At 39.1% G+C, this 24,782-nt stretch overlaps 1 protein-coding gene across 1 annotated transcript in view; it reads left to right on the top strand.

The window, feature by feature from the left end:
* Positions 1–24,782, top strand: part of Ap3b1 (adaptor related protein complex 3 subunit beta 1) — a 200,642-nt gene that overhangs the window by 44,920 nt on the left and 130,940 nt on the right. The window contains exons 4-7 of the mRNA XM_052159389.1: positions 665–760; positions 1,290–1,450; positions 5,022–5,088; positions 14,065–14,247. Coding sequence (XP_052015349.1) covers positions 665–760; positions 1,290–1,450; positions 5,022–5,088; positions 14,065–14,247 — 507 coding nt within the window. The remainder of the gene's footprint in view (positions 1–664; positions 761–1,289; positions 1,451–5,021; positions 5,089–14,064; positions 14,248–24,782) is intronic.

The following is a 24,782-nucleotide window of genomic DNA, read 5'->3' as shown; positions in this document are numbered from 1 at the left end:
TGTGCACTTAACATGCTCAAGACCTTGGGTTCTTGTTATTACTGCCACCATCGTCTCCTCCTCTTCCTACCCCACTGCTGTCTTCTTCTCTACCACCTCCACGTCCTCCAGCATCACCAGCTCAGCACCAGCACCTGCACCTCCACCTCTTCCTCATCCCCCACGCCTTTTCTCCTCCTCCACACCTCCACTGCTCGCGCTTGTGACGGTTTGTGGTGAAGGAGAGGCTGTAAGCCTCATTAAATTCCCTTTAAAGACTTCCAGAGCACTGTCCAGCCTAGCGTCTGGAGTTATTATTCTCCTGCACTATCATTTGGCTGAAAACATCGTGTAGTGTACGTTGGAGTGGGACTGTCAAACTTCTATAGCAGATGGTGCTGACCCACAGTATTTATGTGTAGCTTTGAGTTTTAGCTTTTTTTTTTAAACCAGTTAGTTGATATTTTGATATTACATAAACTTTCTCAGAGACTCCTCAAAACTTTACTTCACAAGACTTTTCTTTCACTGGCGTAATAATACACAAAAATAGTGTCTGTTTTACAGTCTAAGCTGTGACCAGACTCGATTGCTTACTGGAGGAAAATTGAAAATAGATATAAAATATTGAGTTTTACATTTTCATCCTGGTAGGAGTGAATGACTTTCCCCCCTTTCCGTATAGATCAAGAAGCTGGTGTACGTTTACCTCGTCCGATATGCGGAAGAGCAGCAGGACCTGGCTCTCCTGTCCATAAGCACTTTCCAGCGAGCTCTGAAGGTAAATCAGTGACGGGTGGGCAGGTAAATAGCTACAAGGTGTCTGCACAGTTGAAGGTGTGTCCTTTTCAGAAATGGGACAATAATCTACTAAATTGCCTAGCTGTGGCTTGAAAGAGTGAAAGGGCTTCCCAGAGTGCAGATTCAGTAGCCTTAGGAAGTGATTTCTATGTAACCATGTGGAACCCTGCCGCAGAAGTGGTGGCTTTGTCTCTCTGTGTGTATTCAGTCATTGCAGTGTATTGAGGGACCATTTACCATTGTACCAACTGGTTGTTGAAAGTTAGAGACAGGACAGTGGGACATTTAAAAAGGACACATTTAAGTTGGTGATGCATTTTACTCTGAATGATTAAAAGCCTCATTACTATTACTCACTTGGTAATAGTCAACCACGCGTCCTCCCCACTTGTCTTTAAAAGGCTGTCCTGCTGTGGCTGTGCTGGCCATGCTTCGTAGCACGTGCTACATCATGACGGTGTCTCTGAAAGTATCAACTTGAAATTTTGATGGGCATTTCACTGTCTTAGGACCCGAATCAACTAATCCGTGCAAGTGCCTTGAGAGTTCTGTCAAGTATTAGAGTGCCAATTATCGTGCCTGTCATGATGCTTGCTATTAAGGAGGCTTCAGCTGACCTGTCACCGTATGTTAGGAAGAATGCAGCCCATGCCATCCAGAAGCTGTACAGGTAGGTGCTTTGTTGGCCACAGAAGGTATCTGCACTCACATGCACTATTGTAAACTAGACACGCTTTTTTTATTATTATTTAAAGATACTATGTCTTATATTTTATTTTTTTCTTTTATTCTTCTCTCATGCATTACATCATAACTACAGTTTTACCTCCCACCACTCCTCCCAGTTCCTCCCCCACCTTCCCTCTCCCTCAAATCCACACTTCCTCCTTTTCCCTTTAAATAAAAAAGCAAGCCTCCCAGGGATATCCACTGCACATGGTTGAGTAAGTTATAATAAGACTAGGTATGCACTTCATTTTAAGGCTGGCTGAGGCAACCCAGTAGGAGGAAAAAGGTCCCAAGAGCAGGCAAAGAGAGACAGCCTCTACTCCCACTGTTGGGAGTCCCACAGGAACACCAAGCTACACAGTCACAAGGCCTGTGCAGAGGACCTGGGTCAACCCACACAGGGTCTGTGCTTGTCACTTCAGTCCCTGTGAGGCCTGCCTGGTTGATTTTTGTGGGTCATGTTCTCATGGTGTCTGCTGCCCCCTGTCTCCCCAACTCCCCCCTCCGGCTCCTACAATTCTTCCTCCCCCCTTCCGCGGGACTCCCCTGGCTCTGCCTAGTGTTTGGCTGTAGGTCTCTGCATCTGCTCCTGTCAGTTGCTGGATGTTGTTCTTCTGATGACAGTTGGGCTAGGCACTGATCTCTGAGTATTGCAGAGTGTCATTAGGATTTCATTGTTTGGGTTTTTTTTTTGTTTTTGTTTTTGTTTTTTGCCAGTTTTGTTTGGTTCCATCCTTTGTCAGAGGCTGTCCTCCCTCTGGTTCCTGGCCATTCAGGAATGTCAGGCATGGGCTTTCTCTTGTGGAGTTGGTTTCCTTGGGTCAGTGATTGGTCGGCCACTGCCAAGCACTCCTTATGGGCAGGACAGAGTGTAGGTCTTCTGTCTCCCCACCTGCCCCCCAATCCACCTGTGAAATCTATTTCCCCTTTCCAGGGAGATCCATGCTTCCTCCCCTGAGTCTTCCTTGTTACTTAGCCTCTCTGGGTCTGTGGATCTTAGCATGATTACTTAATAATAATCCACTTATGAGTACATAACATGTTTGTCTTTCTCAGTCTAGTTTAGGAAGATCTTTTTCTAATTCTTCTTCTGTTTCTCTTCTATGTCTGGTTTAATGTAGTTTTGATCCAACTGGACTTAAGTTTTGTAAAGGGTCATAGATATGGATCTATTTGCATTCTACGTGTTGACATCCAGTTTGAACAGTCATTTGTTGAAGGTGCTTGCTCATTCCATTTTGTATTTCTGGCTTCTTTATCATGTATCAGGTGTCTATAGGTGTGTGATTTAGAGCTGGGCCTTTGAGTCATTTTCATTGATCAACCTGCCTGTTTTTATGCCAATACCATGCAGTTCTTATTACTATAGCTCTGCAGTATAGTTTGACGTCAGGAATGATGATACCTTTGGATGTTCGTTTAAGGATTGCTTTAGGTATCCTGTGGTTTTTGTTTTTCCATTTGAGGTTGAATATTGTTCTTTTAAGACTGTAAAGAATTTTAAGGTCTGTAAATAATTGTGTTGGAATTTTGCTGGGGATTACATTGAATCTGTAGATTGCTTTTGGTAGGATGGCCAGTTATGCTGTGGTAGGGTTAGTGTTAGCAGAACTAAGACTCAGTTTTGTTATGTTAACCACACCAATCCAAGAGTATGAGAGACCTTGTCATCTTCTGAGATCTTCTTCAACTTCTTTTTTCAAAGACTTGAAATTTTTGTCATACAAGTCTTTCACTTGCTCGGTTAGAGTTATCCATAAGATATTTTATATTTGTGGCTATTGTGAATGGTACTATTTCTCTAATTTCTTTCTTAGTCCACTTGTCGTTTATATAAAAGAAGGCTACTGATTTTTTTTTAAAAAGTTAATCTTGTATCCAGCCACTTTACTAACAGGGTTTATGAGCTGTAGGAGTTCCTGGTAGAACTTCGGAGGTTGCTTATTATATCACTTTTCATTCATTTATTCTTTTTAAGCTCTGATGATTAGGCTGTTTTTCTACTAAATGAACTTGACTGTTTTTCCCCCTACAAATAATACTTGCACATGTTTACTTTTGTGTTGGTTTACAGACCCATTGAAGACCTTGAATTCTGAGCTGATTAGGACCCATGTTAATACATAAGTTTCATAACTTTAAAATAATCAGAATTTGAATTCTCAGTTGTATAATGTATCTTATACATGCACACATATGTGTCATTGTCAGAAAATAGAGGGCTTGGGGGATGACCCAGTGGGCATGAGGTCTGAGGGCCTATGTATAAATCCCCAGCACCCAAGGCTTTACAAAGCTAGGTATGTCTTTGTTGGGGAGAGGAGATTAGAGATGAATAGCTCCTGGGAGTTTGCCAGCCAGCCAGCGGAGCCAATGGTGAGTGACTGCTTCAGCAGGAGACCTTGTCTCAAGGCTTCAAGGCATAGAACCACTAAGGAAGACACCCAGCCTCCTCTTCTGATCTTCATATGTGTATATACAAGTGCATGCAACTACACACTTACATACATGAAACACACTCTCCTCCTCCACTCTTATTTACCATATAGTAGAATTTCATGGTTACAACTCATTTCTGTCTTTGTTTCTGCTGCTCACTTGTGGAGTTTGATTCTTGCCCAGAGCTATTTTATTAAGTACTTCTAAGATGTAGTGATTTGTTTTTGAAGCCAGGGTCTTGTTATATAGTGTATAAAATTTCTTTACTTCTACTTTTATTTTATGTGTTTGGTTGTTTTGTGTGCACATGCACACACACTATATGTATATGTATATGTATATGTATATGTATATGTATATGTATATGTATATAAAATCTGTACCATGTGCACACAGTATCTGTGGAAGCCAGAAGCGGGCATTGGGTCCCTTGGGACTGGAGTTAAGGATGTTTTGTGTGAGCAGCCATGTGGATGCTGGGAATTGAAGTTGGGTCCTCTGGAAGAGCAGCCAGTGTTGTTAACCAGTGAGCCGTCTGTCTCTCTAGCTGATGATCTCTTAGCCCATATCATATAATATCTTGATCTCTGTGAAAACATACCATGTAGATAAGGTTGTGGATCACAGCATTTACTCTTTTCTTTCACCACTCTCTGCTCTATAAGCCCTGTGGAGACCATGCTTGTTTCTGGTGTGTTCTTAGCTTTAGAAATGCTCCTTCTTTTTTGGGCAGTTACACACCCACAGTTGAAAACATTTGCTGTCCTTTACTTTAACTCCTGAGATAAAAAGGGATTTGCCATCAGGTGCTTTTATCTGTTCCGTAAAGTTCTCTGGCTGGCCTGGGGAGTGACCAGTGTGTGTCTTAGTTAAGGTGAGCAGGGTTAGAGTAAGTGACTGACCTGTAACCCCTCCCCTGTTCTCTCAGAGCATCTCAGTGCTCTGGAAGTGAGGAGCCCACTTAATGATGGGGGTTAAGGGCAGTAAATACATGGGCTCACCTGTTAGGTATGTTAGTTATCTATGTCTGTATGTGTATATGTATGTATTTATTTATTATTTTTACATTTTAGTCTTGATCCAGAGCAGAAGGAAATGTTAATTGAAGTCATCGAGAAGCTTCTGAAAGATAAGAGCACGGTGAGTACTGCCTTTTATTGCCACCGAAATTGTGTTTGATTTTACTGTGATTTACCTGGAAAGATTTGCTAGAACCATTTTTATCAATTCCATAGTGGTGTGCTTCTTGGTGTGAAGGTCGTGTCTAAAGTATTACAGCTGGGCATATTGGCCCATACCTTTAATTCCAACATGTATGAGAGAGAGTCAGGTGACATGCTATAAAACAGAGATGTAAAAAATGAATGTTCTCTCTTCGTTTGTCTTTGCTGTAGTTTGTTGGCTGTTTGGCCTTTTGGACAGGGTCTTTTGTAGCCCAGACTGATCCCTACTTCACAGCAGTGTGACCTCAGCATCTCAAGGGCCAGCATTATAGGACTACTCTGTCATCCCCAGCTTCTGGAAAATTTCTAGGCATCTTAAAATGTCTCTCAAAATGTTTCTTCCCTAAAAAACTCACACTTGAAGAAGGCTCATTTTTTGTTTCTAAGAGGTCTAGCTGTAATTACAGTGAGAGGTCTAGCTGTATTACAGTGAGAGGTCTAGCTGTATTACAGTGAGAGGTCTAGCTGTATTACAGTGAGAGGTGTAGCTGTATTACAGTGAGAGGTCTAGTTGTATTACAGTGAGAGGTGTAGCTATGATTACAGTGAGAGGTGTAGCTATAATTACAGTGAGAGGTCTAGCTGTATTACAGTGAGAGGTCTAGCTGTATTACAGTGAGAGGTCTAGCTGTATTACAGTGAGAGGTCTAGCTGTATTACAGTGAGAGGTCTAGCTGTATTACAGTGAGAGGTCTAGCTGTATTACAGTGAGAGGTCTAGCTGTATTACAGTGAGAGGTCTAGCTATGATTACAGTGAGAGGTCTAGCTGTATTACAGTGAGAGGTCTAGCTATAATTACAGTGAGAGGTCTAGCTGTGATTACAGTGAGAGGTCTAGCTGTGATTACAGTGAGAGGTCTAGCTGTATTACAGTGAGAGGTCTAGCTGTATTACAGTGAGAGGTCTAGCTGTATTACAGTGAGAGGTCTAGCTATAATTACAGTGAGAGGTCTAGCTGTGATTACAGTGAGAGGTCTAGCTGTGATTACAGTGAGAGGTGTAGCTATGATTACAGTGAGAGGTCTAGCTGTGATTACAGTGAGTGGTCTAGCTGTATTACAGTGAGAGGTCTAGCTGTGATTACAGTGAGAGGTCTAGCTGTATTACAGTGAGAGGTCTAGCTGTATTACAGTGAGAGGTCTAGCTGTATTACAGTGAGAGGTCTAGCTGTATTACAGTGAGAGGTCTAGCTGTATTACAGTGAGAGGTCTAGCTGTATTACAGTGAGAGGTCTAGCTGTATTACAGTGAGAGGTCTAGCTGTAATTACAGTGAGAGGTCTAGCTGTATTACAGTGAGAGGTCTAGCTGTATTACAGTGAGAGGTCTAGCTATAATTACAGTGAGAGGTCTAGCTGTATTACAGTGAGAGGTCTAGCTGTATTACAGTGAGAGGTCTAGCTGTATTACAGTGAGAGGTCTAGCTATAATTACAGTGAGAGGTCTAGCTATAATTACAGTGAGAGGTGTAGCTATAATTACAGTGAGAGGTCTAGCTGTATTACAGTGAGTAACCTTTTGTGAATGTTGTATATCCACCAGCATCCTTTTTCCATGCTCAGTTTATGTGTACATGGGCAAGATAACAAGACTAAGGAGTAGGGTGACCTAGGGGTGTGTGAACAGGAATGTGGACGCTTCTGCTGCTGTTAGATATAGCTTCTACGTTTACAACTCAGAACTGCTTAGGAACAGGTCTCTGTGTTACTGGCTCCGTTAGTTTATGGATTAACATGGTCTGTTCTTAATAATGTGCAGCTTTCAGTTGAGTAGAATGTGTTCTTGTTTTGTATGTATTTGTGTGGGCATATCTGCTATACCCTGTGTGTGTACATGTGTGTGTGTATGTGTGTGTGTGTGTGTGTGTGGTCATAGGAATACTTGCAAATTGGGTTCCCTCTTCCCATCATGTGGGTTCTGGGCTTAGAACTGAGGTATGGGCATTAGGCTCAGTGGTAAGCACCCTTACCCACTGAGCTGTTTGCTGGCCCATGCCTGCTGCTGGTACTGAAAAGTGGGGTGTTGGTTTGACCTCAGGGCCCTTTCCTGTGAATTCCATTGCCAGCTATTGATTTCTGACCTTTTATTTCCAAAATAAGGAAAAATACTGAGTAGGTATCTTTAGTTTGATAGTTTAGTCTGTTTAGTGTCTGATAGTTGATGCTTAGTTCTTAGTATCTAATACTATTTTTTTGGGGGGAGGGGTGTGTGTTTTTTTTTCCAAACTCACTGTTCACAGGGAGATCTTTCTGGGTTTTGGGACATCCGTTACAATGCAGTCATTTCTCTTAAAGTACTATGTAGTGTGCTTACTTAAAAAATTAAATACATATATGTTTATTTTCTTTTTATGTAAAACTACAAATACCTCTAATTATAGTACAACAATCCAGTTCTTTCCATCTCTTCCCCTTCAATAGAAGCGAACATCTTCTTTTAACTCCAGTAGGTTTACTTTAGTGCTCAGATCAGAATGTAAGAACGAGAGTTTCCATACCTCTTGGTGGGCTACTAGGACAGGGGCTTACCTCTGGATTAGGCATTGGATTGATGCTGGTTTATATTCAAGCCTATTTCTTCAGTGGTGACAGTAAGCACAAGTTGCTTTCTTATATTTTTGAACTTAAATGGTTAATATTTTAAAATTCTATTTTTCTGATTCTAAGTTTTCAGAAGATTCATTTTCATTATTTATAGTTATGTGTGTGTGCTGTATGGGTAAGTGCGCATGGCTACAATAGTCACGAAAACCAGAAGCATCATTGGTGGTTGTGAGCTACTCGATGTAGGTGACTGATCTGAACTTCGGTCCCCTGCAAGGACAGCACAGACTTAACCACTGAGCCATTTATTTCTCAAAACTCTCTGCTTGTTTTTTAGTTCTGTATCTTTGCTGAATTATTTTTATTTATGTAATATATATGTATGTATATGTCATAGTTTAAATATTCCATATTATAAAATATTTTACATATTTTATATTATTTACATTGTTTTCCCCATTCTTTGTTGTTTTCTTATAAAATACACAATGCCTGATATAAAGTTTACCAAAAAAAATTTCATTAATAAAATGATTTCATTAATAAAATTTAATTAATAAAATAATTATATAATTATTTTAATTACTTTAATTTTAAATTTATTTTTATTTTTAATTTATTTATATTATTTATTATTTTTATTAATAAAAATTATTTTTATTAAAACACACAATACCTGAAGATAAAGTTTTCTGAATTATTTTTATTTATGTAATACATATGTGTATGTATATATGTATGTATATGTAATATTTTATATATTTCATATTATATCATATTTTACATATTTTATAATATATTATTTATATTGTTTTCCCCATTGTTTTTTTCTTGTAAAATATACAATCCCTGAAGATAGAGTGCATTTAATTTCTCTTGTGTGATAATTGACCAGTTCTGTCACTAAAGAACTCTAGTTCTTAATACTTGATACTAGTGGAGATGATGAGCGTCTGTTTGTGCTCATCTATGTCAGCATTTCTCAACCTGTGGGTCACGACAGTGTGCATATCAGGTATTTGCATTATGATTATGGCAGTGGCAAAATTACAGTTATGAGGTAGCAATGAAGACTTTATGGTTGGGGTCAGCACAGCATGAGGAACTGTCAAAGTTGCCGCATTAGGAGGGGTGAAAAGCACTCTCAATGAGGTGACTCTACTATGTCCACAGTAAATAACAGGCTGGGCCTGAAGATTTTCTCCTTAGTGTTGACTATTTTATAAGATGCCTCAGGGTTATGTGATGTGAATTTAGGTTCCCTGGGTGCTAGTGAACATGTATAGACACAGCTTATTTCTAGCAAGATGTTTTTTGAGACTGTAATTTTAAGTAGCAATTGTATTAGTTGTCATTTTCTCCTTCAGGAATCTGTAGAAAGTGCCTCCCTGCTGCCTTATGTTAAGCAGTGTCTTTCTTCACTTTGCTGTTTCTTCTCTATCTCTCATTTGCTGCCCTGCTGTTCTTCAACGGGGCTTATTAAAATCCATTGGGTCGTTCTGTCCTGGAGGTCTCTCGCCTTCATGTTTCTTGCCTTTTAATCTTCCTGAGTTTCACATAACTATTACTTGATTGCTTTTGGTAACTTTTATTCTGTTTTTGAATTTTGCTTCATGCTGCTCTCTCAGATCTTCTCGTTTTTCTTTGAGGGCTTTTAATTCATCTTAGAGTGCTGCGTCTTCATCTCCTGCTTCCTCGTCAGTTTTACCGAGGATGGTTTTTAGCAGTTCGGTCGCTTTGATTTTTGCCTTTTTTTTCAGTACTTAGGGTCAGTCGTGTGCACGTGCCTTGGGAAGGCTAGTAGTTTGTTGCAGTAGCTTGTGGGATTATGATGACGCATCACCTTCTCTGCAGAGTAGAAGTATTTGTTGCACTTTTGAAATTGTTGCATTTGATGGCTTTTGGTGGAGAGGAGCATATGTGCTCATAATGTTCCGAGATATATCGTGTAGAAATCTGCGCCCCTGCCCCCCTTTCCCCTATTACATTATAGTCTGGGGGGGGGGGTTATTTCTACTCGCTCTTTTCAAAAAAACATAGTGTGTATGTGTGAGTGTTTGTGTGTGTGTGTGTGCGCGCGTGTGTGTGCCATGTGTCAGAGCACGTGGGGAAAGGTCAGAGGACACTGTGGGGGTCAGTTCTCTATATCTACCTTCCCCGAGCATGGCTCTCCTCCCCACCCCTGTGATCATAGCCTGTGCTGTTGTGCATGGTTATTTTTATGACAGTTTTGGAGACTGAACCCAGGTCCTCATTCTTACCAGGCAAGCTTCTTACTGAGTGAGCTAAGTCCTCAGCCTGATTATTATTATTTTTTTGCCTGTGTACCATTAATTTATCTAACTAGTATTTAAATAGACTTTTAAGAATGTTCTTTGGTTATTCCTCTTTTATGTGATTTTATAATCAACTATAGGAATATAAATATATTTTAATATCGACACAGGTATTTATTAACTTGTTTTTTGGTTGTGATAGATACTCTATTGCGAGAAGATAGGTACATTCTTCCCCATATTTTAATGTTAATGTTGACATCTAAAATTAAGAAAGAATCAAAAAGTCTTCATGAAATATGAGAGTAGGTGGCTGGGAAGAAGGCTTTGGTGGAGGAGGTAAGGAGGACACTGAGCATGCAGTGTCAGAGCACAGCGCATGTGTGAGATTCTGAAATTAAATTTTTAATAAATTAATAAAGAATCACAAATTATGTAAATTTAAAATTTTCCCAATCAAGTGAACTAATCTAATAATTTCTGCATTTTGGGCTTATTCACTAGTACAGTATAGTGATCATCATAAATGATGGTTTTTATGTTACTGAAAGTACAGGGTATGAAAGATATCACTGTATTTGAGGATTTGGGGAGATACATTCTTTTGCTTTTCTTAGCCTATAGAGGGTTTTTTTTAAAAACGGGCTCTCCAAGGTCTTTCCTGTATGAGAGGCCTATGGCTGTAAAAAGACAAGTGTGTGGCTTTTTAAAACGAAACCACTTTGGATCCAGGCACACAGTTTTGGTAACAGTTGGACAAGCAGGGTCCTGTGGTTTATGTTGCAATAATTTGAAGGCATCTTTGTGTTTACAAAGACATTTAGAAAGCTCACACCTGCAGTCAGGAATTAGAAAGAAACATTTTGCCTATATATCTGTCATTTCCAGTCAGTGTCTCTTACTGTAATTTTTGTTACCTCTTTCTGGATTCATACCACTTTGATTATGTAAGTCTACTTTACTACAAACCTTTCCAGGGGTTTCGTTATAGATGCATTCTTAAATCTGTGACACTTGTTTACATTTTTTTTGAAGAATATGAAGAAATTCATATTTGCTGAGCATTGAAAACACAGACCAGGTATTGAGAATGCCTTGAAGGCAAGGAGCTACTTATTTTTTTTCAAGTTAATTTTAAAGAAACCTTATCAAAAGCATTTTAATTTCTCAGGAAGATAAATGACATTAATGCTTTCCAAAAAGCAGAGTTGTTTATGAATTTTTGATGACTCATTTCGTTGACTTTAGGTATAGAACTCTGTTTAATGAATGGGCTGATAGCTCATAGGTAAACTGTAGGGGCAAGTTACCATTTTCCAAGTTATTGATTTAATGCTGGTAAAAGCCTCACTGTTCTGGGGAAAAGAAGAAAGCCCACCCCTGAGTTTGTGCAGATGTTTTATTGTGATGGATCTATTATCCAGCTATTAGAAGATAAATGACTGATCTTTCCTATTTTCCATGCCTCAAGAAAATTGAAATAAGAAGGGGAATATCATTTGGGCTGTATGATTAGGCCAGGCTGGATAGCCATTAATTTAAGGGAAGAAAATCTTGGCAGGATGGCTAACTTATACCATCTTATCAATCAAACTGTGATACACTTCTTGTGATGACCCAGCACTCAGATTTTTGTAATGTTCATTAGAATTCATGACAAAATAGATGCAAGGAAACATTTTGTACCCTTCATAATTTTATAGAAAATTTATTGTTATTAGAGGAACCATTTGCTTAGTGTGATTTTTTTCATTACCAGCTTGTCAACGAGCATAGATAATCTAGAGAAAATATGAACTCCATAGATGGGGTGTCAGTTTTGTTGATGGCTCATGTAGTTTACCTTGGAGCACAGCTAATGGCTGAAGTTCATAGCAACAGCACAGAAAAACGTGGCAACCACGGAGAGATAAATGAACCACGTTTATTGCTTTAATATAAAAAATACATAAATGGGAAGCTGCATTTGAATTTGACGAGCTCCTCGCAGCTTTGTTGGAGTGATTTATTCCCACTCCGTGAAGAGCTGCTCCTGACACCGTGAGGTGGGAATTAACTGTTTGGTTTGTGGAAGCCAATATTTTTAGTTTTGAAATCCAAGTAGATCATTTTATTTAATTCGGAATGTTTTATGGATATTGAACATTTAATAGGCCCAAGTGATCAATACTTATGCTTGTGTTTATCAGAATTTCTCAGATTGTTTAAAACAAACAACCAAACAGTCCAGGGAAGTACATTTCTGAAGTGGGCAGTGCGTCTTTGTGACTTTGAATGTCTTTGTTCCTGCGTTTAGTGTTTCCTGAACCCTTATGTGTACTTAAAGGCTTACTTACCTTCCTCCCTGGGATACAGTGGTGTTTTACTGTGTGTTAGTGCCTACAGTTGCATGTTTATTGCTGTGACTTGATAAACTTAATATCCTGCAGTAGCTGATTTCCCATTCCATTGTTTGGTATCTAACCATTTGAAAGAAAATACATTCTGGGTTAAAAAAAAAAGACATTGATTTTAGATAGCATTCAAAAAAATGAAAACTATTTAAAATTTAAAATGAGCTCAGTCTTACAGATTATTCTAAGATGTACCTCAATTTTTAAATTTAACATTCTTTACCAGTTATTATTTATGACAGTAATTGACTTGTATATAAGATACATTTATGTTTATGACACATAAATAGGAGTAAATTCTACTCCTATTTATGTTCTAAACGTGGTTATCTTAGGAGACTCTTAAGTTGTTAATTTTAATCTCATACAACCACAGTTGTAAGTTGCTGTGACCACATTTGAAGAGTAATTCATGCCGGAGACATCACCGTGCAGAGCTGCACACATGCACTGAACATGCTTTCCATGTCCGCAGCAAATAGGAAGTTAGACATATAATGCATTTTTAGTTAGCTCACACAAATAATCAATTCTTTGCTTTCTCGATTGAGGTGCATACATGCTGGGACCAGCGGGCACCAGTGCATGGGTAGAGTTGGAGTCAGTAAATGCGTCTTCACGTTTATACTGATTGGTAATTCATAAAATCCCCACAGGACTTGAAACTTGTTTAGCATAATAGCAAGTCTATATTCTGAGCTGTTTTCTTTCAATTGTGTTGTTGGTTGCATATTAATAAACTAAATGGCAACCAAGTAGAGGGATAAACACTCAAAATATGAATATCATCATAGCTAATATTTTTCAAAAAGTACCCTTTCAATAAGTTATATTTCTATTTAATGCTTATTTTTAGTCTCTGGGGAAATTTTAGATACTAAAAGGAAAATCTCCAGTGTTTAGAAAAAATATGATAATAATTTGTTTTTTTCAAAACTATATTATACTGCTGACTAATGGTACATATACCCATGGTACACATATATAAGAATTTGTATATTGAATATCCTGCTTGCCTTGTATCTTTATACTGAAGGAATCTTGGTTTCACCAAGAGTTGTAAGAGCATGACAGTTCAAAAGTCAACATTTGTAACTTTATTAGTTGGTCTAGGGGAAAGCACCTTTTAACAATATATAATTGTGATTTTTATGCATGATATACTAACATTTCAGTCTCTGTATTTTCTTTGAAAATAAGTTATATTGCTAAAAACAAATGAATTAAAACGTGTATGATTTAAAATGTGCTTTCATTCAAAATACCCTGAGTTCTTTGTAATGTAAGCCCATTGTTGAGCCACTGCCAGTTCAGTTTAAGTCGACGGTGCATCTCTGTGGCTGCCTTGAATCTCTTTCTGAATGTCAGTACTTTAAAGCTTAAGTTTGTTTTAAAAAGAAAACTGAATCATTAATATTTAATTCATGTATAGTATATTAGTATTTAACTGATAAAATAAGATAACCATGATTTATCTCCCTTCAGAGAAAGGTTAGTTTTCTATACTAATTACATCACTTAATAGTATTCTTGAAGGAAATGATACTTTGTATTACTCATTTTAACTAGATGGCTGAAACTTTCAGTCTTATTGCTAACGTTGTCTGAGCTTCTGGAACTCCGACTAGGAGCTTAGGTGGATACAGAGTGTATTTTAATGAGTTACTATTTCTTTCTTCTTAGCTGGTGGCTGGCAGTGTGGTGATGGCTTTTGAAGAAGTGTGTCCAGATAGAATCGATCTGATTCACAGGAATTACCGCAAGCTTTGTAACCTCCTGGTTGATGTTGAAGAGTGGGGGCAGGTGGTCATAATACATATGCTAACAAGATATGCTCGGACACAGTTCGTCAGCCCTTGGAGAGAGGTGAGTGCCGATTGATGTCCTGCTCATGAGTGTACTAAGGGGGTGGATTAACTTTTACAAAATGCACAATAAACATAATGAATCAGAAATCTCTGCATTTTAATGAGAACCCATTTTGCTGATTGTCAAGTGTTTTGACGGTGACTGATTCCTGTTTAAATATGAACTATGTAATCTTTCATATGATACCTGGCAAGAGAACTCTGTTAGGACACACAGGGTCACATGACATTATCAAGCCTTGGGTTTTGTTGTTGTTGTTGTTGTTGTTGTAGTGGTTGAGTTTAAAGTTTTGAGCACTATTTATCTTATGGACTAATTTGTAAAAGTGGGTAAGTATATCTCTACCACAAATTTATACTTAGGGTGACTGATTTCTAGACTTTATAAAGAAACTACTGTCGAAGTTTTAAACTTCTTTCCCATAGTTTTATACTTTTAAAATAATTTTTTTTTTTTACTTGAAGTGTGTGAAATCAGTAGTTAAAATGTCCTATAAAGTGAATTTATTTTTGTTGGCAGATTGTTATTAACAATTTATCATATTCTTTACAATAAAACTTAGAAACTTTAATTGTATAGTTTGTAATAGAACTTACTCACTTTCTATGCAAAAATCAAATGTAAATTTTAACTTGTATAAGTTAAAATTAAGTTAAGCAGTGCTATTATCTTTTGACTTTTTAATGCAATATTTTTTTAATGCAGTATTATCATTTTTTATTTCTGTGTATGTGTACATGTTTGCATGTATGTATACATGCATGCATGTGTAAGTGGGCATATATGTATGCATGTATGTGTACATGTACACATACATGCAAGCATGTGCTTTCACAAATGTGTGCACATGTGTGTGCATATATGTGCCTGTATATGTTTTCATGTTCTTGCATGTGTGCATGTGTGTGCATAAATCTATTTTTATGTGTATGCATGTGTGTTCACAGTGTGTGTATGTGTGTGTGTGTGTGTGTGTGTACACGTGTGTTGTGATAAGGCATACATACACTCCACATGTACCAATCCCTGAGTAGGTCAGAACTGGGATTTGAATTCAGGTCCTCTGGATCAGCAGCAAGTGCTCCTAACTGATAATGTGCTATCTCTCCAGCCCCAATATTACAAATTTGGAAAATCAATTGTGAGCTCTGCTCAACTGATTACACAGTATTTAGAATATCTTGCTTTTTAAAATTAAAAGTTACTAATCTGAAAGGAAAATGTAAATAAAATTTCACAAAGTGGGTATATTCTCATAAATATTTTAAGTGACATGTCAAGCTTACAAATAATTATTAAGTATTTTCATAATTTTTCTATGTTGACTTGAGTTTTAGTATAAAGAGATTAAAACATTTTTATATATCTTTATTTCCTTGAACACCATGTCTCTGTTTTTCTGATTACTTTCGGGAGTGTTTTGTATCGAAGCTAGGGCTTACACGCGCTAAAGATGAGTCTACCACTAAACTGCGTCCTCCCCGCCCTTCTGTGCTTTAAGTTTTAAGGTTTTGGGGAAAAGATCTCTTTGTGGAGCCCCTTAGCTTCATTGTAAATAAAGTGGTTGCATTTTTCTACAATATGTAAAAATTTATCATGCTATATATGACTTAAATCCAAGCTGTGTTACAATTAGTGAAAATTAATTTGATTTATTATCGAGTAGAGTTCAATTTGAAGACTGTTTTACTAAATGACCTTCCCATGTGTATAAACACAGTTCATGTTCTTTAACCACTGTTAGTAACACTTGAAATTTTTATTTTGTTTTCATTTTATTCTCAAAAAAATCTACCATCTGTATGCAAATGCTTTGTTGCCTTGTTAGGGGATAGAATCTGGAGCTAATCACACTGTATCTTCTAAAAATATGTATCATTAAAACTAAAGTTTTGTAGCTCATTTTCCTCTTGAGTTTGTTTCATCTTATTTTAGATGAAATAAGCAAAACCGTATACAAAAATCAAAAGATAAGTTAAATTCTACTCTTACGTGTGTATTTGTGCCTTTTATCTATATTTGGGGAGGAAAGGCTGCATCCTTTGCTTTTACATGTTAATTCCATGAGCTCTAGTTACTTACTGGGAGGAGAAGTATGGTCACTGTCCTTGCATACTAGAATTGTACTGTTGCTTCTTTCTTTGTCTATCATTGATCTGACTGTGGTGTTATTGTAGACCCTGTGGCTTCTGGACTTGTGTAGTGCTTTTCAGATGTGCTGCTCTGTCTTGGGATGTTGTATCTACCACCAGGGGTGTGTGTGGGCAGAATGTGTGGGACCTGAGCATGTGTGAGTGGAATGTGGGTGGGCAGGGTGTGTGTGTGTGTGTGTGTAGTGCGAGTGCAGAGTGTGTGGGCGGAGTGTCGGTGTGTGGGCGGAGTGTCGGTGTGTGGGCGGAGTGTCGGTGTGTGGGCGGAGTGTCGGTGTGTGGGCGGAGTGTAGGTGTGTGGGCGGAGTGTCGGTGTGTGGAGTGTAGGTGTTGAGCTGGAATATAGGAACTGAGGTTTGACTAAATGTGTTTTGATTTCTCACTGCAGCTTGCATGCGATTTCCTTTGAGACAGAATGCATTGACTTAAATGAAAGAAAGAAAAAATATTTAGATAGATTTTTAAATTTTCATTAGTTTAAATAATATTCCTTTTTTAAAGTTATAGAAGTACTTATAATATGTAAAATAATAGTTAATTTTTTTTTATAATCTCTTGGTTGACTCTTGAGAGGCGGTTGTTGATAACCATTTACTTTAAGTTATGCAAGGAGTTATAATTTTACTTTGGATAAACATTTCACTTTATTTCTTAATGTAAGATGCTATAAATTGACCTCAATCTATGGAAAAAATGATTTTTTGATTAGGTTCTATTTAAGCATCTTGCTTAGCCCAACATATCCTGAATATTAGGATTGTGTTTGTGTGTTTTCTTAATATTCTTTAAAGAACCCTTGAGAGAAGAAGATAAAATCAGTAGTTACTGTAGTTTCAGAGCTAGCAACCACCACAAGCTCTTTGTCCATGCACACTAGATAAAACTGCTTTGAATGCGCCAGTATTTGGGTCATGCCCACAGCACACTCCTGTTTGTAACTTACCTGAGCCTTTCTTGGTTCCGATGGCTGGAGAGCTGAAAGCTGAGATGCCTGCACTCCTGGTGGTTCTCCCACTGTCTTCATGCTGCTTTCATCTCCTTAGCACTGCCTCTGCTTAATTTAATTTAAAACTTGTTGGATTGGGAGTGATCTGAAGAGATGGCTCAGTGATTAAGTGCAGTGTTTTGAGGACGACCCCAGAATGGGGAGTTCCATTCCTAGCACACTTGGTGGCCCACAGCTGCCTGGAACTCCGGCTGCCAGGGATCCAGTGCAGGTGCCTGTACTCATGTGCACATATCACACAGACATACACTCATACACATTAATAAAAAGAAGGAGAGAGAATACTTTGTAAGACTAAACACAATTTAGTTGCAGTTGAAACAGAAACATGTTCAGCTCTATATCTGTTTCAGAAATTGTTTTTATTCTAGCTAAGGTTATCACATTAGACTGACACAGTGGGACAAGGACTGATGACTGTCCAGCCTTCCTGGGATCAGTGGAGAAAAAAAATGTTTGCGTACTTCATTAACTACAGGCATAGGCAGAAACCCTTCCCATAAGTGTTATGTAAATACCACTGTACCATACCTAAATCAAGGCCCTTTTTCCTTAAGTAAGAATGTGTGATGGGAAAACAGTGTCACCAATATAGTAGGTAGTTTGTGTTGGTCATGGTATCTTATTATAGCAAGAGAAAGATAACTTAGGCAGAAGTTGGTACTAGAAGAGTGCATTGCTGCCACAGGCCTGACTTCAGCAACTTACAGAAGAAAGCGTTTATTGTGGGCTTATTGCTTCAGAGGGTTAGAGTCCATGACTGTCATGGTCGGGGGCGTGGCAGCAGGCAGGCTTGACTTTGGAGCAGTAACTGAGAGCTCACATCTTGAGACACAACCGTATGTCATAGGGAGTTAAAAGAAATGGCATTGGCTTTTTGTAACTCAAAGGCCACCCACAGTGCCTCATGTCCTCCAATAAGGCCACACCTCCTCATCCTTCCTAAACAGTTCCACCAAGTGGGGACCGGATATTCAAACATGAGCTTATGGGGGCCATTCTCATTCAAACTGCCTTGTTGGGCACTCAGAAGTTTCATATCTATTTACAGATGAAGATACTGAGGCATAACGATTTTAGAAGTTCATCTAAGCCAATACTGTGTAGAAAAGATAGCCCAGGAGACAGTTATCTGGCTCTAACGCTATCATCCTTTCCTTTATATTATATTACCTATTGTTTGTATTTGCTTACTGGTTTCCTGGCATAGGTAATCTCAATGCCCCTAGTCTACAGCACTCAATTATAGATCTATGATTAAATGTGCCCTCCAAAGAGAAAAATCCCGTTTTTCTTTGAATTTGAGTATATGAGCATGAAAAATTCTTGAGGTTCTTGTTCAGTAAGTCTCCGCCTCATTTCACTGCGATAGCATCTTTCGTTGAACCTGGAGCTACCATGCTGGTGGCCAGCAAGCCCCACGACTCCACCCACAGGCTCCTGATGTGGGTGTGGAGGATTCAGACACAGGCCTTCATGTTTGTGTAGCAAGTGCTGTTATTGCTGAGCTGTCTTCTTGTTTTGAATTCCTAAGAACATTTCCGTTAATATTCTTGAAGGGTAGTAAATGTTAGCTTTTAGGAATTGAAAATTATTAGACATAGTTTTTGAGGTGAGCTGATGTGCATATTTTTGTCAGTCAGTTCTCAAATGAACACATCATATAGAAATAAGCTTCTTTGGGGCCAGAAGAGATTTTTAATTTAGTTTATTTGCATCATTATAGATGAGTATTTAGGCTGTTTATATGTAAATGTACGATTTGAGGAACAATTAAGTGTTGACAAAGTAGATTGCAGTCGTATCAATTGCAGTGCATTTTCCATAATTTTTCTAACTGACATCTTTGATGATAAATAGTGGATGCCAAGTCAAAGCCGATTATACAGTGTACTAGGAATTCATGGGGCTGTCAGAGAGAAGACCGATTGACTTTAAATTTACATATTAATGAGAAGATTTGTTAAGAGGGTGCTTGACTATAGAAAATAACAGCATATTTATAGGGCACGACATTTTATAAATAAAGCTGATGCAGGAAAATGGAAATTAAACCTTTTAGGTTAATAAATTCAAGAGACTACTAAAATGTGTATTTGCATTTTCATTTTCTTAAATTTACCTTACTCTTCGCAGTCTGTGTCAGCTGGTTTTCCATTCTAGGTCAAGTTTGTATAATTTTCAAGGATACGACATTATTTAAGTATTGTCTTTGTCATTGAAGCCTGTTGTAGGAGAGCATATAAATCTCTAACATAAAGTTGCTTTTATAAAAATAATGGATTTGAAAATAAATACATTTATTTTGAAAATAAATATAAAATGAAGTGAATCCTTAAGAGTGGTTTAATATGCTGGTTTCTCTTCAGATCATACAAATCTTTCTTCCTTTAAGAGTTATTTAAAATAAAATGAAACAAACAAAAAACCCAAGAAAGCTGAGGCCTGCTCTGGCATTAGCTGTAAGCTGATATTGAATGAAACTGTGTGGTGCTGACAGGAAACCTTTTCATATATAGATCCAGTTCTGTTAAAATTGCTAGGAGATGGAAGATTTGTGACAGTGATCAAAACTGTTTAATTTGAAACTTAAAAGTAAACCTTTCCCGTGATGGTTTAGCTGTGGTCCCAGGCTTGCAGGTCTCCTGTCATTTATGCAATGCATTTGGAAACTTGGGAGTGAGTGAGAGACTTTGTCATTCTCTGTATTTTGTACTTGAATTTATAGAACCGTAGATAGGCATAAGGACATTCTCAGGTTGGAGTTTTGCTTAAACTGTTTATAGTACACATATCTTTTCAGAGATTGTTAGAAAATAACTCATCAAAATGCACACTATGTATGTAACCATATTGTGTGTGTGATTCTTTTCAATAGGTTGACTTTAAAACAGATTTTGTAGTCTTATCTTACCAGTGGACTATTACTGGACTTTGCTGTTCTGTGGAATATTTAAAAATGAAATACTGAGGATTTATTATTGAATATGGTTTTTACAATACAAATGAAATGAGCTTTCATTCATGACACAATTCATTCATGAATTGTGTCAGCAGACAGCTGTTGACAAAGGCTGTAACACAAGTGAGCCGTGGGGCCGAGGGCCGGGCTGACCTCCACTGTTTATGGAACATTCAACTTAAAGATCCCTATTCTTTTGTTCATTGTTTGTTCTTGATTCAATGTTTTAATCCTAGGAGATTCCTTTTGTTAAAAGTGGCTTTAATTTTATCCAAGTAATATGCACCTTCTTTTAAACATCTTTTACTTAGTATTTGACAGTTTCCGTTCCGTTCTTGATTATATACACCAACTCCCTGCACCTTTTTAAGTTTAATAATACTGTAGGCTTTTGAGAGGCATTCTCCTGTTGTACCCTTCTCTAAGTCTGACTTCCTTTATGTTCTTTGTGTGTCATTATGTGTTTGCAGTTACTTTTAAGATTCTAAATACAGCACTTTTTTGTTGTTGTTTTACTATTTTAGATAATATCTACTAACTTTGTACTGTAGAGATGGTGAATCCTCTGTTTTCAGTTCTAAACATTTATCTGTTGGATTTCTCTTCAACCTAAACCATTTCTTGTGTTATACATAGAGGACCTCCTGTGTGTAAATTCTTAAATTTTGTTCAGCTGAACATATCTTGTTTCCTTTTTTTTTTTGTTTTTTGTTTTTTGTTTAATTTTTAAAGAAGGGTTTTGATCCATAGAATTCTTTGTGGTCCACTGTTTCTCTTCATAAATTAGTTACAGTCATTGTGCCTCTGTATATCATACGTGTGTTTAAATATCATAATATCTGTAATAAATATAATTGTATACACCGCAGTGTGATTCCTATGCTCTCTCATCCCTCTCCAATCCTGCCAACCCCATTTTTCATCTCACCTAGTCTGTCCGTCCGTCCATCCCTCCCTCCCTCCCTTCTTCCCTCCCCCCCTTCCCCCAGCAGCTACTATTTTGGTGTGTATTTGTGTGAGTGTGTGTGTGTGTGTGTGTGTGGTCACAGCTGCTATCTGTGGGCACGCCATACCTGGAAGAGTATGCACTGAGTCTCTCCCCATACTTTGGTTTCCACAGTCTTTGGCCCATCTTCTCTGTGTCCCCTGGGCCTCAGTTGGGTTGGCCTAGAATTTCCACTTGGGGCCAGATGCCCATCAGTCACTGAATCTCAGCAGTGACCAGTTCCAGGTCCCCGTTTTGCCTGTCACGCATGGCTGGGAAGCTTGTCTGACCAAGAGCTTGGAGAGTGGTATGAGACACAGGCCATGTGTGTACTGGAGTCTCATATCTCTAGTTTTATGGCTAGAGTCCACTTGTTGTTTGTTTCCTTTGAGGGGGAGCTTCCAGGGCGGAACCCGGCGCCTCACATTGCTGAGCCGCCCTGCACCGAGCCGCCTACATGTCCAGCCCATTGTTTTGTCTGTCTTGAGGCTGGGCCAGGCTGGACTTGAACCACCTGCATTATCTACTTTGTTCTTGCAGACATTATAGGCATGCGCCGTGGTGGCTTCATACCCCAACCCCACCCCACCCCCCTTTAAGTGCCTCTGGAGCGCTGATTTCTACAACAGTTTGAGAGCGTATATCTGTTGAAGGCATTCCAAGTCTGAGGGAACTGAAGCTGCAGCTCATGCAGCGTCTCAGCTCCAGGTCCAGAGCCTTTATGTGTTTCCCATAGATCCCTGTGAACCCGCGACTCTGACCTTCCGTCACTTCCCTTTAGCTAGGATGACTTACTCTTCCCTCTGACACCTGCCACCCACTGTAGAGATGCTGTGACAGAGGCTAGAGGAGCCGTGCCTTAGGGAACATAAGGCTTCGTCAAACAGATCTATAGAATGAAATCTGTGTGTTTGGCCTGGGTGTATGAAGACTGTAAACATGCCTGCTACCCGCAGAGGCCAGAGGAGAGCATCAGACCCCCTAGAACACCAGTCCTAGGCCTGCGTCCTCTGCAAGAGCAGCGAGTGCTCTAACCACTGGGCATCTAACTCTCCAGCCCTGCAGAACTGTATCTTTTAATCCCTTAAGTAGGCGTCTGCTGGGTGGAGAGGAAGTCACACTGGAGGTTGCAGGTCTTAATCTGCTGTACTTGCCTGTTTGAGCCTCGTGCCATTGTGTAAACTTTGTTACAAAAACTTTCACATTTAAAAACAGCAGATCATCACAACCTTCACAAGTACTTGAAGATGTTAATAGTAGATAAAAATGAGTTCTCTTAGTCTGATGTCCAGGTGCTGGCTCTTCTTAGATAGTCGCTTCCATTTCATTTATAACACATAGAATAACAATATCTCTCCAAATAGAGATCAGTGCATGCACATTCATAAGTCCCCCCGCACGCACATGCAGAAGGAGAGAGAGACAGGGGGACAGGTGGAGAGAGAGAGAGACAGACTGAGACAGAGTCATGGAGGGAGGGAGAGAAGAAGGGAGGGAGGGAGAGAGACAGAGACATGGAGGGAGAGAGGGAGGAGAGGGGCAACGAACCAAACAGAAGCTTGCTGTAAAGTTGAGTAATTAGAATGAAATGTTCGCTGCCAGGGTCCAACAGTACTTTTGAACAGGCAGAAAGTGAATCAGTGAACTAGAAGATAGGTCAGTTTAAGTGATGCGGTCTGAGGAGCAGAAAATGGATGCTGTAAACCGAGCAGGGAGCCCGGTGAAATCCAGGCGAAGCCTGTTGGGTGCCCTCAGGAGTGCTTTTAAACAAAGTGACTGCTGAAGCTAAGAGGAGGGGAGGGGCTGAAGGAACAGCTGAAGAGACGGGGACAACCCCCAGACCTGAAACTCAAGTGCTTGGTAAGGACTTCTGGATCCCTACCAGTCCTGAATGTAGCCAGAGAGAAGGGACACTGTGTGCAAGGTTTTAGCTGCCTTCCCAACACATGTTCAAGAAACAGCTTTTCTTTTCTTTTCTTTTCTTTTCTTTTCTTTTCTTTTCTTTTCTTTTCTTTTCTTTTCTTTTCTTTTCTTTTTTCTTTTCTGTTTCTTTTCTCTGTCTCTGTCTCTGTCTCTGTCTCTCTCTCTTTCTTTCTTTTTTTTGAGACAGGATCTCTCTATGTACTCCCAATTGTCCCGGAATTCTGTGTAGTCAAGGCTAGCCACAAACTCGAAAAGATCTACTGGGGCTGGTGAGATGACTCAGAGGTTACGAGCACTCACTGGCTGTTCTTCCAGAGGTCCTGAGTTTAATTCCCAGCAACCACGTGGTGACTCATGATCATCTTCTGGCATGCAGGTGGACATGCAAACAGAACACACATGCATTCGTCAGTTAAAAAAAGTTTAAAAAAAGATCTACCTGATTCTGCCTCCCGAGTGCTGGGATTAAAGGTGTGCGTTATTTATTACTCCTGGCTTTTGTCACATTGAACAAAGTAAAAATGCCCACCTGGAAGGCTATATCTGGCAAAATTAGCTTCCAAAATGGAGAAACCAGTATATTGTGGGGTGGACATAACTAGTCATCTACATTTCTTGTTACATTTTAAAGTGTAGACAGTGGGTCACAGGGTCCCCAAGCACTTACTGTGTCTACCTTCAAGTTTTTATTAGTCATTGAGTTTTACAGTCTATTTGAGTCATTACAGTCATTGAGTATTACAGTTGCTTTGTTTGTGTGATATACAGACACAGGAAAGGCACACCATTAGAATTTTAATAATTGTATATGTGTTGGTGCCACAAAGCACCTTATAAGCTTGTAGTTGTCATTCTCTCTCTGCCAGTCCCAAAGTTGGCTTGCTGATGCTTGCATCCTGGGTCTTGTGACTGCTGGGGACCTTTGTTTGTAGGGCCACCAGTACCACGGATGCTGTGCTCTTTCCAGGTCATTGAGATGGGAGTTTTCCAGAGCCCTCTTCCCCTACTTATTTTAGCATTCTAGTAGATGCACATAAGTGTCTTGTTCTAAGTATTGGCATCCTCACTGATTAAGAGAAAGAAGTGTTGGAGTCGGGCTTGGTGGTTTAGCCCGTAATCCCAGCGCTTGGAAGGCAGGGACAGGAAGCCAGTCTGCTCTACATAAGCCAGGCCTTCCAGGGTTACGTGGTGAGACTGTCTCAAGGAAGGAGGAAAAAAGAGAGAGATAGGTTTAGCTGATTTATCTCTAGAATTTCTAAATATATTATAAAAGCCCCGCTTCAATCCCTTTGTTTTTAATGACATAAGGAAGACTTAAGTTTATCAATTTTAGTTCCGCACACATTTGCTTCCCAGTCCGCAGTTCGATCCCCGTCCCAGGGATCAGGACGAGGAGTGAGCGCGTGGGAAGTCATCTTACTTGTCCTTACCGTTTGCTTCCTGCTTTGTAACGGAGCAAGAGCTGTTCTAAAACCTCCTCACTGCAGCCAAGTGTGGCTCTTCAGG

This window comes from Apodemus sylvaticus, chromosome 16, assembly GCF_947179515.1.
Source record: "Apodemus sylvaticus chromosome 16, mApoSyl1.1, whole genome shotgun sequence".
In the NCBI taxonomy this organism is placed as follows: Eukaryota; Metazoa; Chordata; class Mammalia; order Rodentia; family Muridae; genus Apodemus; species Apodemus sylvaticus.
This window is presented reverse-complemented; position numbering and strand designations above follow the sequence as displayed.